Source organism: Hemibagrus wyckioides, linkage group LG27 (assembly GCF_019097595.1).
Source record: "Hemibagrus wyckioides isolate EC202008001 linkage group LG27, SWU_Hwy_1.0, whole genome shotgun sequence".
NCBI classification, from domain to species: domain Eukaryota; kingdom Metazoa; phylum Chordata; class Actinopteri; order Siluriformes; family Bagridae; genus Hemibagrus; species Hemibagrus wyckioides.
The window spans coordinates 15,098,849-15,112,483 of NC_080736.1; the positions used below are offsets into that span (position 1 = coordinate 15,098,849).

Consider the following 13,635-nt stretch of genomic DNA (forward strand, 5'->3'; position numbering starts at 1 on the left):
CATTATAAACCCTGTTTTTCAGTGCAGTGTTCGAAGGTTACAGATAGACGCTTAGCAACAGATACCCAATAATATCACATGAAAGCCAGGATGTAGCTGAATAATACTTGCTGTCTTCCACTACCAAGCTGTTTTTGTTAAAGCGCTGAACTTCATGCAAGCATGTTCTGTAAGTGAGGACAAAATATGTGACATTGAAAAGAAGAAGAAGAAGTTGGATATCAGTGAACGTCTGGTCAACTACAGGACAATCTAAAAAAGGCCAAAAAAATATTAGGAAGCTGTGAAAGATAAATGACAGAACAACAGACCTCAACTATTTTCTTAGTGAGAAACAAGCCGATATTTAAAGCAGCCACATGCTGTTTTTATCCAATTATGGTCATTACCCATGCTCTATAAATGCCTATAAGAAGGCAAAGCCAGGGTTTAGGAAAGTACAGTGTGAAATGGCAGATTATTAAGAGCCAGGATTAACTGCTAACCCTGGGTAAAATATGAACAGTGTGAAAGGTCACCCAGGATTCCATTTACCCAGAGTTTAGAATGATCCCAGGGGTAACTATTCCAAGTGTGAAAAAAGAAATCTCTACACACTCACCCCATCCTATAAGTGTGAAGCCCCAGAGGTACTTGGAGTCAGAGAAGAAGGCCATGAAAATGAGACTGTGTAAGTAAAGTCCCTCCACCAGGATCCAGTAATAGTTTGTGGCCAGAAAGTAGATAAACAGTAGCACAGTGATCTTACAGCCGACCTGCAAAAAGACACAAAATCCTAGTCATTAGAGTGTAGCTGCTTTCCTCTTTCTGTGTCACATACCACAATAATGCAGACAGAACACTCTGTAGAGGAAGAATTCAGTATTTATCCCACTATTTTCAGCAGCAACATATATATAAATAAATCAGACTTACATACTGAGTCTTGTCCAGAGGGCTAATGGAAACCACATTGATGTTGTCCATGAGGGCCGCGTCATACTGCTGCATGCCGCCGTTAGCATCCACCACCAGGTCCTTCACAAAAATGCTGACGGCACGCAGCATAAAGGACACAAACAGGTGCATGTGAATATAGTTTCTGGTGCAGTGAAGACGCCTGCGAAGAGAATAAACAAAATGCTTTTACAGTCTGAGAATCTGATGGGCTTCTGAGTCACTTTGCACAAAGGTGGATCAAGTATTTGTTTTAATAGTATTGGGAAAACTTCTGTCTATTATTATGGGTTTTTTTTACATCAAATATTATACAGATGGATGTTGACTTGCGCAAGTATGGGTAATGGATTTTGGACATAATTGTGGATAGGATCTTATTGACACAGATGCAAATGGAATGAGGTTTTTGAATTTTTAATAGTACAAACAATAAAAAATGTTGCATGGATAAAGAGATGGGTGCCAAATTAAAGGAAGAAGCAACACACATATAAAGGGTAAGGTATCAGGCCTCCACAAGCCACCAGAACATCTCATCTGAAACAGCTTTGGTCTGATTGTTACTTCTTCTAAAAGATGTTCCAAGCTAATGGTATGTTGCTCCTTTAGAAGTTCACTTGATTTGACCGATGGTTAGTGTGATGCCATTGCATATGATCTGCAGAATTCAGTTGAGCTATTCAGTTGAGCTATTGTACCCTGTGGATGCAGATGGGGAAGACATCATTCTCATCAAGATAGATATCATCAAAGAACAGAGATGATCAGTCAGAATAATACTGAGGACCTAGAGGACCTAAAGATCCACTACTTTAATAAAGTTACTTCAACAACTTGCTCTTAATATGTTTATGGAGTTTTAATGTCTTTCCCCATACCTCAGGGGTTTCTTCTGGGTTCTCCGGTTTCTTCTCCCCTAATCCAAAGACATGTCGTAGGCTGAAATTGTCCGTAGTGTGTGAATGACTGTGTGCGATTTTGCCCTGTGATAGACTGGCATCATGACTAGGAGGTACACTGCCTTTTGCCCTGAGTCTCCTGGAATTGACTCCAGGTTCCCCAGTAGGATAAGCAGTATAGGGAATGGATGGATGGATTGATAGAAAACCTTGGTGTCTATGGTATCTTATTGGCCATATAGAGCACTAATAAAAAATACCTAATGTACTGAAAGCCAATAGTAACAAGGAAGTCAAAATACAGGGTTTTACACAGATTCAAGAAAGTAAATAATAAAATAGACAAAAATTGATTAACAAAAAAAGGAACAGATTTTTTTTAACTTCCATTTTTATGTACTACAATCACATGGTATGTTAAAGTTATTGTCTGTTCAGTTTATGATTAGATTTTTTTTAAAGTACTCAGATTATAAGATTTAAATGAATTCATCATCCAAGCTGTATGAATCACTTCACATGTTAATGTGTTAATATGTTGTTTAAATTAATTAGATGTGGAACAGTATTATAAAGTAAAACAGATGACTGAAATGTTACTTTAAGACTCAGTACACTGCAAAAAAACAAACACAAAATGATCCTTCTCACTCTACATCATTCTGTTTACAAATAAAATGAACCCTAACCCTTATGCTTTTTAAAAAATTTAGGTTAAGCAATGAAATCATGTTTGCTGCAAAACGTAACATTTTTATTTATATTATGCGTAATATTTTTTCTTAAATCTGACTGACGTCACATCATTTTTATTAGTAATTACTGCCTAGATAGTAGTGAACTCCATTATACTTTCTGACTGAGCAAACTAGTTGTTTGTAGCTATCAGGAATAATAAGTGTTAATGGAGAACTACTCAATTGTTCCTACATAGTACCTCACATAGTTACCACAGGGTAATAAAGCTAGCAGATTTCTGTTAATTTGTAATGTATCTGTCTGTATGTATAAGTTAAACTGCCTATTATCTACACAGTTGCTCTGAGCAAGGATCAATAAACCCAAGGATGCGATCAATGTCACTTTGCTAAGCAATGGCTGGTACCAAGCTAATCAATAATCCTATTTGTTAGCTTAGTCTGAAATGAAAAAAAGCTTCAAAGATGCAGAGGATGGAAAAAACAGAGGATGGAAACAAAGACAAATCATAAAAAAATAGAATTGTATATATCTTTGGTTTGCCCTTTGAATGCACTTTGGGACACATCGCGGGCAATGACTGCTTGAAGTCAGGAATCTTCAGACATAGACATGACTAGATGCTCACTTCCTTCCCTGGTAATGCTTCAGCAGGCAGCCATCTTCACTTCCTGCTTGTTGGGGGTGTTTTAATTTCAGTTCTGCCCTCAGAAACTAAAATTCCTGCTCATTTGGATTCAGGTCAGGTGATTGACTTGGTCATTGCTTGGACATTCCACTTCTTTGTATTAAAAAGTCTTGAGTTGCTTTAAAAGTATGCTTTGGTTCATTGTACGATCACACTGTGAAACACCTTCCAATTTGTTTTGAAGCATTTGGTTGAATATCAGGGCTGCCAATGAATCCAGGAGAACCAGTGAATCCAGGAGAACCAGGGGAACCAGTGAATCCAGGAGAACCAGTGAATCCAGGGGAACCAGTGAACACAGGAGAATCAATCAATCCAATGCTCAAAGGAAAACAAAAAAAGCCTCTGATGAAGTCTTGTCATGACTGCTGACTGACACACAGATACACCATCTTGATCTGGCCAAATCTTGTGAAGAGCTTTTTCTTCAATAACGAATGAACTCTTCTGTCATCCACCACAGCTGATTTTTGTGGTCTTCTGGATGATCTGGTGTCCTTGGGCTCACCAGGGAGTTTTAATGTTTTTAAGAATATACCAAATAGTGTTTCTGCTTAATCTATCTATCTAAGATGGACTTGTCTCGTTTTTTTTTTAGCCTAATGGCTTCACTGGCATTGATCGTTAATTGGGCTTCATATTGAGATTAACAACAACAGGTTATGAATTGCAAATCCAAATGGTGCACAAAATCAAATCCTGGCACTTTATTTGCTTACTTGTAAGTGAAATTTACTTGTGAAGGAATAACACATACAAGGCCTTGAAACAGCTGAACAGCCAAGTGTCAAATTACTTGTGGTCCATTAAAAAGGGAGAGGATTCATATGCTGAAATTACTCTATATATTCTATACTTTCTGATATATTGGGTTCTGACGTGTAAATATTGTGTATCTATGGTATAGGTATTATGATGCATATTTAAATATTAACACTTCCTTATTCACTGTCATGCCCCAGTGTGTGGAATTTCACTGAAAGCAAACAATAGAAAATTACATCCTATACTTTGGGGTTATGACAGGATTTACCAAAATCCTGTGATAAGTCTATGTTCCTTATAGTATACATATGGAACTGATATTACATCTGATCTCATGTATTTTTTATGAAACTTCAAACATGAAATTGAAAGAATATGTTCTCAATAATTTACGGAACAAATAACCCCAGAAATGGAGGTTCTTTCCAAACAAGTACCTCTTGAGGTACATTTCTGAAAAAACCATTTGACATTTCTTTGTATTTTTTACAAGCTCACTTTTATATTTATTTATATTTTATATCCAGAAAAAAAAAGAAATTCAGCCGTGTTGTCTCCATGGCGATGGTGTTTGTAGCATACAATATGCACCGTAATGCTCATGACAAGACATGGCATAACGAACAGTGGCACAAATGTGTGGGTGCTGTGATGTTGGATGTCATATAATGGATGAATGATTAAAAGTCAAGGACAAACGGCACCACAACCATTCTAACGAGCAGTACCTGAAGTAGCCGATGATAAAAATGGCTACCAGCAAGGAGCTGAATGATACGGCATAGCCAACAGTGTACATGATGTGCAGTCTCTCAAAAAAGTCCCTCTGCCAGCATTCCGAAAAAAAAAAAATTACAGAGAAGGTATGTAGTGATATAAATATATTTTTATCATGTTACTCTAATTAGCTTTGGATCTGCACACCTCTCAGATTTCCCTGTACTTTAATAAGATGTTATTACTCTTAAAAATATCTATTAAGACGCTGAAAGAAATGAGATGTACCTTGCCTCTTTCCTTGCCTGGTGTCAGGAACCACAGACATTCTGAATAGTTTACCCAGGTTCTGTTCTCCAGTGAGAACCAGGTTCCGTTCACGTCACATTTACGGTATGCATAGCCTACAAAAACAACGTGGATAAATACAATTTAGCATACAACAACCGTTCTGTAAATATGTGCGTATTAAATTGGACAAATTTACATGCAAAGGCAATAATGTCGAATTTTCCAAAAGCAGACATAATATGTTCTACATACATTCTTTCAAGAAATATCATGAGAAATTAAGTGTTATGTGAGCTGGTTAATGAGTGGATTGATGAGTGGAAAGCAAAATTTTGTACCGTTGTGATTGAAATCATAGATGTATCTGGGGCATGGTACTTTGGTAAGGCTTCCTGAAGACCCCTGAGGCCAGCAAATGAGCCCATCCCATCCAGGGGCGCACACGTCATCTATACACACAAATATGTCCACAAACACCCACACACAGTCACAAGAAATATTCAAAGAAAAATGTACATACACCTTTACAGTCCACCATTTTGTCTTTTAGTATCACAAAAACTAAAACTAAAAAAAGACACCAATTTAAAAAGCCCATTGAGCCCATGAAAGGAAGAAAGTAAAGGAAACCAATAGGATGCTTTCATTTGATCACATGACTTCCCCCCCCAGACTCTCTTCCTCAGCTTAGTGACTTCACAAACTTGTCTGAAAATGGCTCAAGATTTTTCTCTACTGAAAATATTTCACAATCCTGAAGTTCTGATTTCATTTATAGAAATCTTTAATGTTTTCAATGTAAGATTTTGTTTGTAAATTGATTGAAAGCAAAAACTGTTAGCCGTGCTGCTTCTTAGTGGCCATCTTGTTTTTGAGATTTACAATAAACTATATTTTAGAATACGTTTGTTAATTTAGCTATTTGGCATTCGGCCATTCATAATAGAAATACTGTACATCCATGTTCGTTGTTTTAGAGCTGTAGCTTTGAAGAAGGTCAAAGAAATGGTGGACGTCGTATCAGCAACTTCAAGTTCAGCAAAACTTGAACATGTTCTAGATTTCTGATCTAAATATTAGGTGAATGATGATGAGAAGGAGAGTTTGTGTTCCATGTTGAAATGATATGCTATGAGGTCAGTGATGGCTGGTGGTGATATTAGACAGGATGTTAATTATTTTTATTCCCAGAGGCCAAAACAAATGGAATTTGCTCCTGTTTTGTTGTGTTGATGTTCAGCATTAAATGTCTTCATCATGTCAGACTCCACAGTGGTAGGTAATATGAAGCTCATATGAATTTGTAGTGTTTCATGAGTATTTATGTTTTTTACCTAGCCTATAGGGCAATTCAGAGAAAAGATCCGAAAAAGAAAATAAACAGTTACCTTGTTTTCAGACAAATGTTTCTATCTTTAAAGTAAATGCTGATATCAAACCCATTTCTGCTCTCATATGTTTATAAACAGCTACAATTTTATCTTCAACTACTAAAATTCTATGTAAGGTTATCTAACAGAGGGAAAGACAATCATCTCAGACTGACAGCCAATAGAGTCCTGACTCATTTTATATCTGACTTGTAATCAAATCATTCATTTGTTTATACTGATTGAAAACGTCCAATAAGTCAATTTCTGCTCTGCCAGTGAAATGGAGCTCCAGTGTACTGGGGGGAAAAGGGTTGAAAGTCTAATCTCTAATCTAATATCTATCAAATCCAAGACAATGAAATTCGTGATCATGGATTTTACCAGTGCAGGACTTTATTAATAATGACAGCTCCAGAGGCGTCCTCACTTGACTTATGCTAGCAGCTAATATAGTATAGTAAATGTTTAGTTTTAGTTATGGTGAGTATCACTGTTAGACAGTTGAGAGTCAACAACATTAAGTCATTCAGCACAGAGTCGATCAGCTCGTTTTGAGCAATTTGACACCGCAGGTCAGTTTCCTGTGTAAAATGAACCAAGTAGAGCTGATATTATTAACCAACTACATAAAAAACACACAAACACAAGATCCCTTCCTTTTCCCCCCACATTCACAGATAAGTAAACAAAGTTGTGGTCATGGATTACTGATATATAGATAATATCCCTTTCCCTCTGACAATCTTTGTAACATGATGATAGAAAATGGAACCTTATATTAATGTCTTTTCACAGGGGCTTTATGCTGCCAGCTAATTTTCCTGAGGACACAAAAATTGCTTCTGGACTTTTAAGGATTGCTTATTTATAGATTCTTTCTCGTCACAGTGCAGGCTTTCTTTCTACTTTACTGTGTAGCACTGATTTTTTATTCTCTGTTGATTAAATTATACAGTTGATCTTCTCTTCTTTACCAGACGTAGCCATGTTGGTTTTTTCTTTTACATTCGGAATTGATGAATGTTTTCATCATGTTTATAGATTATCTAAAGCTGGGGTGTTGCCCAGAGCCTCTAATACTGTAGTCTTTGAGTTGAGCTGAAATATACGTGCAATCAGCTTGTAGCTCAGTTAGTTTTCAATTTTTTTCTTAGAAAAAAAAAGATTTTGATGTGTTAATGTGTATCGAGTCCTTCTCCATTGCAAAGCTAGTGGAGAGATGGGGGAAAAAAGCTTTGCTTATTCTTGCAAAATACTTAATCTTCATTGATTCACAGGATTATAGAGAGATGTTCTTCTCCAATGCTTCAATGAGAGACCACATTAGAGTAGGCGGTGAAGGTTTAATTAAATGTGAAGCTTTGGGATTCTATTTTCCTGCTTTTTTCTAACGATACCTTCACATTTTAATAACTTATGCAACCGGAAAATTTGGCATCACTCTGCCTGGCATTTGACAATCCAGTTTATTACTTTATAGTTTAACCACAGAACAGTTGTTGATTCTGATCATATACTGTATAGTATCAGCACGGCTTGGAAAGTAGTTCTGGCTGTAACCCGAATGATGAGTTTATTTTAATGAGCTCCGTCTAATATGTTATTGTTTCTATAGTAACAGGTCATGCTCAGGCATGTAAGGCAGATGAAGACTAATAATAAACGGATTTGGAAAAGGTGTTGTTTAACCCTTTTTACCGGTACACTGGTGCTCCAGACATTAGACATTTTCAGTCAGTATAAACAAATTGATTATTGTATCTCTGCAAGTCTGATATAAAGTGAGTCAGGACTCTTTCAGTGTGAGACGTGGGTTTTTCCTTCTGTTGCATAAGCTTACAGAGAATTTTAGTGGTTGAAGATAAACACCTTTAAATTTTAGATGCTTATGAGGCATCTTAGAGAGAGAAAAACTAACCGGTTTTGTTTTTTGGATCTTTTCTATGAACGTATTGCTAGGTAAAAACCTACAAATTCTTCAGTCCCTGAGTTTCTGGGTTAAAATTGCCTGAAAGAGAGGATAAAAGTTTGGTGTTTATTGCGACTAAGTGAGAAGTACATAAATGAGAAGAGGAACAATCCATAGCATTTTGTAAATTGTACTATAAACCATTAAAATACGCATTTTATAGATTAATAAATAAAACATTATCATTAGCAAATCATTGTGGAAGGAGTGGAATATCGTAAGCCAGATCTTGCTGTTATATGAAAATAATGCATATTAGAGGGTACTGGTGTTAAATTGTTAAATTTGTCCACATGATTCATTTATTTTCACATCTGATTCTCCACCTGATTTTTTTTTTCCAGATCTGACCTTCAACACGATTCATTTCTGTTTACTAACTCTCCACATGATTAGTTTTATTTCTGATCTTATTTTACATGACTAATTTATTTTTACATCTCATTTTTTTTCACATCTGATTTTTCATGATTCATTTATCATTTATCTGATTTCCCACAATCCATTTTTCCAGTCTGCTTTTCCATGGTTAACTTCCATGTCTGATTTTCTACATGATTATTATATTGTCACATATTACTTTCTGCATGTTTTCACTATCTGATGGTCCACATGACTAATTTTTGCTTTTCCATGATTATTTTTTTCAGATCTGATCCTCCATACGATGCATTCAAGTTCAATAACTTTCCATATGATTCATTATTTCCCATCTGATGTTCCATAATTCATTTTTACTTTCCACATGATTCATATTTACCATGTCTGATTTTCCACAATTCATGTTTGATTATCTGATTCTCCACATGATGCATTTTTCACATTTGATTTCCCATTATCCTTTTTTTTCCACATCACTTTTTCCATTGATTCATATTTCTTGTCTGATTTTCCTTGGTTGCCTGGTTATTTTTTTCACATCTGAATTTCTACATGATTCTTTTATTTTCACGTTTTACTTTCTACAATTTTTCCCACATCTTATTTTCCACATGATTCTTTTTTTTTTTTTTTACACATTATTCACATCTGATTTTCCATGATTTATTTTCTGCACTACATGAGCAATCTATTAGTGCATATTATTTTCCAAACAAATTTTTCCTTCTCTGATTTTCCACATGATTCCTCATGATGCTAATTTTTCACACATGCTATTTTCACAAGAATATTTCTTTTTTGCATGTGATCACAAATTATTCACATAATTACAGGAGAAATGAATTCATTCATAAAAGTTATTATTAATATTATTAGAGTCAGAGTAATTAACTGTGGCTGCTGTAACCCCTAAGGTCTACATTTATAAAAGTAGTAAGCTCTTCTCCTTGAAATATGAACCTCAGCATTTTATTCTTGAATTTTTCCTGACATCCTGTTGCCGTACTGAGGATTGAACACTGAATTCGACTGCAACTACGTTATTAAATCTGTGCTTTTTTAAAAAAAAATTCTAAAAACATTGTGTTTTCAGAATCTTAAAAGAAGATTCCTGCTCATTTATGCTGACTGTCCTAATACATCTAAATTCTACATCAGTCCCCATGTTATAGGACACCTGGGAAATTTACCTCCTCAGCATTAGCTGTAGTTAATTAGCTGATATTGTCTTAACCTCTCTAAAGCTGTAAGAGTTTTTCTTCTCTTCTTGATGAAACATCCTGGGTTCATTTAACCAACAAGATTGTGATCTTCGATGATGTAATGCTCCCTTGAATCGCAAACACAACCCTTGTTGTACCCCTATAAGAGGACTAATCTGGGTGGGTAAATGAGCTGCTCTGTGTAAATGTCCCTTTTCTTTTTTTTCCCCCAGTACATTCCGACTTGTTAGGAAGTAGGAGTCAGATCGGAGGGTCAGCCATAATACGCTGTGCCTGGAGAAGGTTAAGGGTCTTGCTCAAGGGCCCAAAAGTGGCTGCTTGGTAGAGCCTTATCCATTGAGCCATATATTATTGATTTGTTAAGAAGTTTTCTTCTAGTTTAAGTGGAATCTACAGTTCAGGAGAATATGCAGTCTTTTTCATCAGCTTTGTCAAAGTACTGTTTGTTCTCTAATGTGAGGTGAGTCATTTTGGCCATCTTTCATCTCTACCTACGTTCATCGAAGCCAAAAGTTCAGCCCCAATTATTACCAGAACACAAAATTCGTCCTGGCATGTAATCACTCTCTCTGATTTATCACAGATATCTATCTTACAATCAACTTAATCCAAAGAAATAACATACAATCAATATACTAGCTATAATGTGACACTTATAAGACTGCAAGACTGTGATATGACTTCAGATTCCTACCAATGCAGCCTGAACTTTATTAGCTCCTAAACCTTGGTATTGTGCTAGAAAGATAATCGAATCGAATCTTATAACTTTTGCAGCTATATACACTCTAGTATTTATGATATAGTTATTAATCTTTAGACAGATCCCTCTGGCTCTTGATTGACAAAGGGATAAGTTTGAAGAACATTCTTTCCAAACACACCAACACTGTCTGCAGTAGTTATTTAGTGGAAGGAAAAGCAGAACAAACAAAGCCGAGGCTAGAGATAAACATCATCCAGGAAAAATTGAACTGCAAAAGATGAGGTCAAGGTGGAAAAAGTAAAAAAAAAAGAAAAAAAAAAAAGTAAATTAAAGTTCACTGACTTAAATAGTGCACTGACTTGAGATGGCTCAATACATGTGTAGTAAAAGATGCTCACTTTTGCTTGAAAATGACTTTTTTTTTGGTTGCATTTTACTTAGTATTGCATTATGTGAATGCAAAGCAGCTATGACATTTTGTATGGAACAAAAAAAAAAAAAGTCAGGGAGTTCATTTTATGTTGGATGAAATACAGCCTTGTGTTCTAATACGAGTTGATTGGCTTTCATTTATGTCACATGTCATGTAGGTTGCCACTTTAAAGTTTTTTTTTTTCTTTCCCAGTCCCCTGCTGACAGAAATTTCCTTTTCCCTTCCTTTCAAAATAACACCACAGCGAGACGACTTCTAAAAGAACATTCCAGCTGTGCCTACCTTCAGGATCATGCTCCGAAATGTTCTGGAGGCACTGCAGTTTGATGTCATACAGCAGGAGAACCTGTTCTTGTGCAGTCAGTCCCACTTCAGGATCCACCACCTGTAGATAAAGAGTAATGCAAGGCAGCTTCAAAATTATTGCCATCCTTCTTGAAAATAAGCTGTGTATATTTTTCATGCTTGAAAATAAATTTCTAACCTAAATCCTATACTCATACAAAAAAAAAATAGTATCTTCCTTAAAAATGTAAATTTTTAATAATGCAGAATTAGTATATGAATTGTGAATTTTCTTTATTCTGGAACTTAGATTATTACCCTTTTTTCTTAGGGTATAAATTTGTGCTTATGTAAATGTCCATTCCAATTACAATTAGAGTTCTTTAATGGTTCATTGGATAATTAACAAATCTTACTTTTAAACTTTACTGATTCTCTTGTAGGGTTTCTACATAGAGCCTCTTAAGGGTTCGAAAAATGTGTAGCCGTTTTTTAGGATAAATGAAAATCTTTCAAAGCTAAAAGCCAAGAGCACCCCCCATCACACCCTCTCCATCCCACCAGTTTGCTCTACTTTCACTCCCAATCATCATCAGGTAATCACTAATTCATATTTGAGCGAGGAGAAGCGATCAGAGCTCCTTGATGATCGCACAGCACTCACAAAGACAATGATTCAGTCAGCAGCTGCAGAGCAAATCAGCCAGTCTGAGCTGAGTGCCTGGTAGAACTGCCACTTAACACGTAGCATCTTATTGGATTCAGGCTGTGACATTGTGTTTCTGTATCATTATCTGTGGCAGGGATGTGAAATGTATTGCCTAGAAAACAGCACTAATATTTATCATCCTAAGCCTGGTTGGAAAGGTCAGGGTATGATGCGAAAAAATGTGTATCAGTGAGTTTTCACATTGAAGCAGAAAACAAAACAAAAAAATCACTTGAATTGAAGCTTCATTTATTCATTTCATTCTCTTTTTTTTGTAAGTTATTACTCAGTAGCTTCTTTATTATTAAGACCTTCTACTTACCATTATCTTAATCATTATAGGACTTTTTGGTGTTCTTTCTTTCTTTTAGGATTATTGTTATGAAATTAGCATTGTAATAATTAGTCAACGTATTGTCCTGCATATTTATTTTTTTATTAGACTCCAAAGTCCAAAAAAATCCCGAAAACTAGCAAGAACTAAAATATTATGCTCAAAGGAGAGAAAAAATCCGCATTCATTTTTATTCAGTCCCTACAGACATACTTATCAGCTTAAGGAGTAACATCTATCCAAATAAACAAATAACTGATTTGCTGATCACATGCGAGGATTTAAACATGCAACAAAAAAAATGAAAAAGAAAAAAAACGTTCGCGTGCTCACCTGCGCCTTGGCCAAACTCCAAAGCAAAACTTGGACACACAGCGCCTTCAGCATGCTGAAATCACTCTTTGATTATATTACGATTTTTTAAGTGATCCAAGTGGTATGTAGGAGATTACAAAAAAAGCTCAGTATAGTCCGCTCACGTGCATGCGTAAATGCAAATCGTCTTGTGGCAGCTCCAAAAAATTTATGCGCAATCAAATGCATCCAGTGTGTGACTGGTTTAAACGCAGGAGATGGTCTGAATGCCGGTTACAACTGGATGCATTTGTCTCTCGTGGTTTAACGGAAGCGCAAAACACTGCTCGTATCACGCGTAAAACCTTCTCCAGAGTGTTTCATCATCGGCGCGATACTACAGGATGACGACGCGAGCAGCTTCCCACGGTGATGGAGGGAAAAAATGCAAGAAAAACCCTAAGAGCACTTTTTCCCCCTCCTTTGTCCCTTATCCTTTCCTCGTCCCTCAGGCGAGGAAAAAGAACACAGCTTGCTCCATTTACTCCAGCGGGAATGTACTTTCACCTCTGCTTAAGGTGGGCTCAAGAGAAGAAGAGTAGGAGGAATAAACAGAAACAGAGAGAATGGGAGTTGGTCTGATGGTGATGGTGTGTGAGGGGTGTAGAAAGAGATAAAGTCGATTTTGAGAGTGATTTTTTGACATTGTGTCCAGGTTCACATAAAAGAAGCTGTAATTATACAGTCTTGACAATAACAAGCCATGGAGATGATTTCATAACTAATCAATGTCCATGGATCAATAAATCTCATGCTCTCGGAGCTGTTTCTAAACTTAAATTGGACTCATCAATGCTGGAGAGTGGCCTTTTTGCCAGCAATTTAATCCCTCATGTGCTCAGTGCTGACTGATCTTAGAAAACACAGTAA

General features: G+C 36.1%; 1 protein-coding gene across 1 annotated transcript in view; it reads right to left on the minus strand.

The window, feature by feature from the left end:
• pth2rb (parathyroid hormone 2 receptor b) overlaps positions 1-13,312 on the minus strand; it is a 34,670-nt gene extending 21,358 nt beyond the window's left edge. The window contains exons 1-7 of the mRNA XM_058381450.1: positions 12,745-13,312; positions 11,366-11,468; positions 5,337-5,447; positions 4,996-5,111; positions 4,719-4,816; positions 916-1,099; positions 602-755 (exon numbers count right to left, since the gene is read on the minus strand). Coding sequence (XP_058237433.1) covers positions 602-755; positions 916-1,099; positions 4,719-4,816; positions 4,996-5,111; positions 5,337-5,447; positions 11,366-11,468; positions 12,745-12,798 — 820 coding nt within the window. The 5' untranslated portion in view covers positions 12,799-13,312. The remainder of the gene's footprint in view (positions 1-601; positions 756-915; positions 1,100-4,718; positions 4,817-4,995; positions 5,112-5,336; positions 5,448-11,365; positions 11,469-12,744) is intronic.
• Between the last annotated feature and the right edge of the window lie 323 nt (positions 13,313-13,635).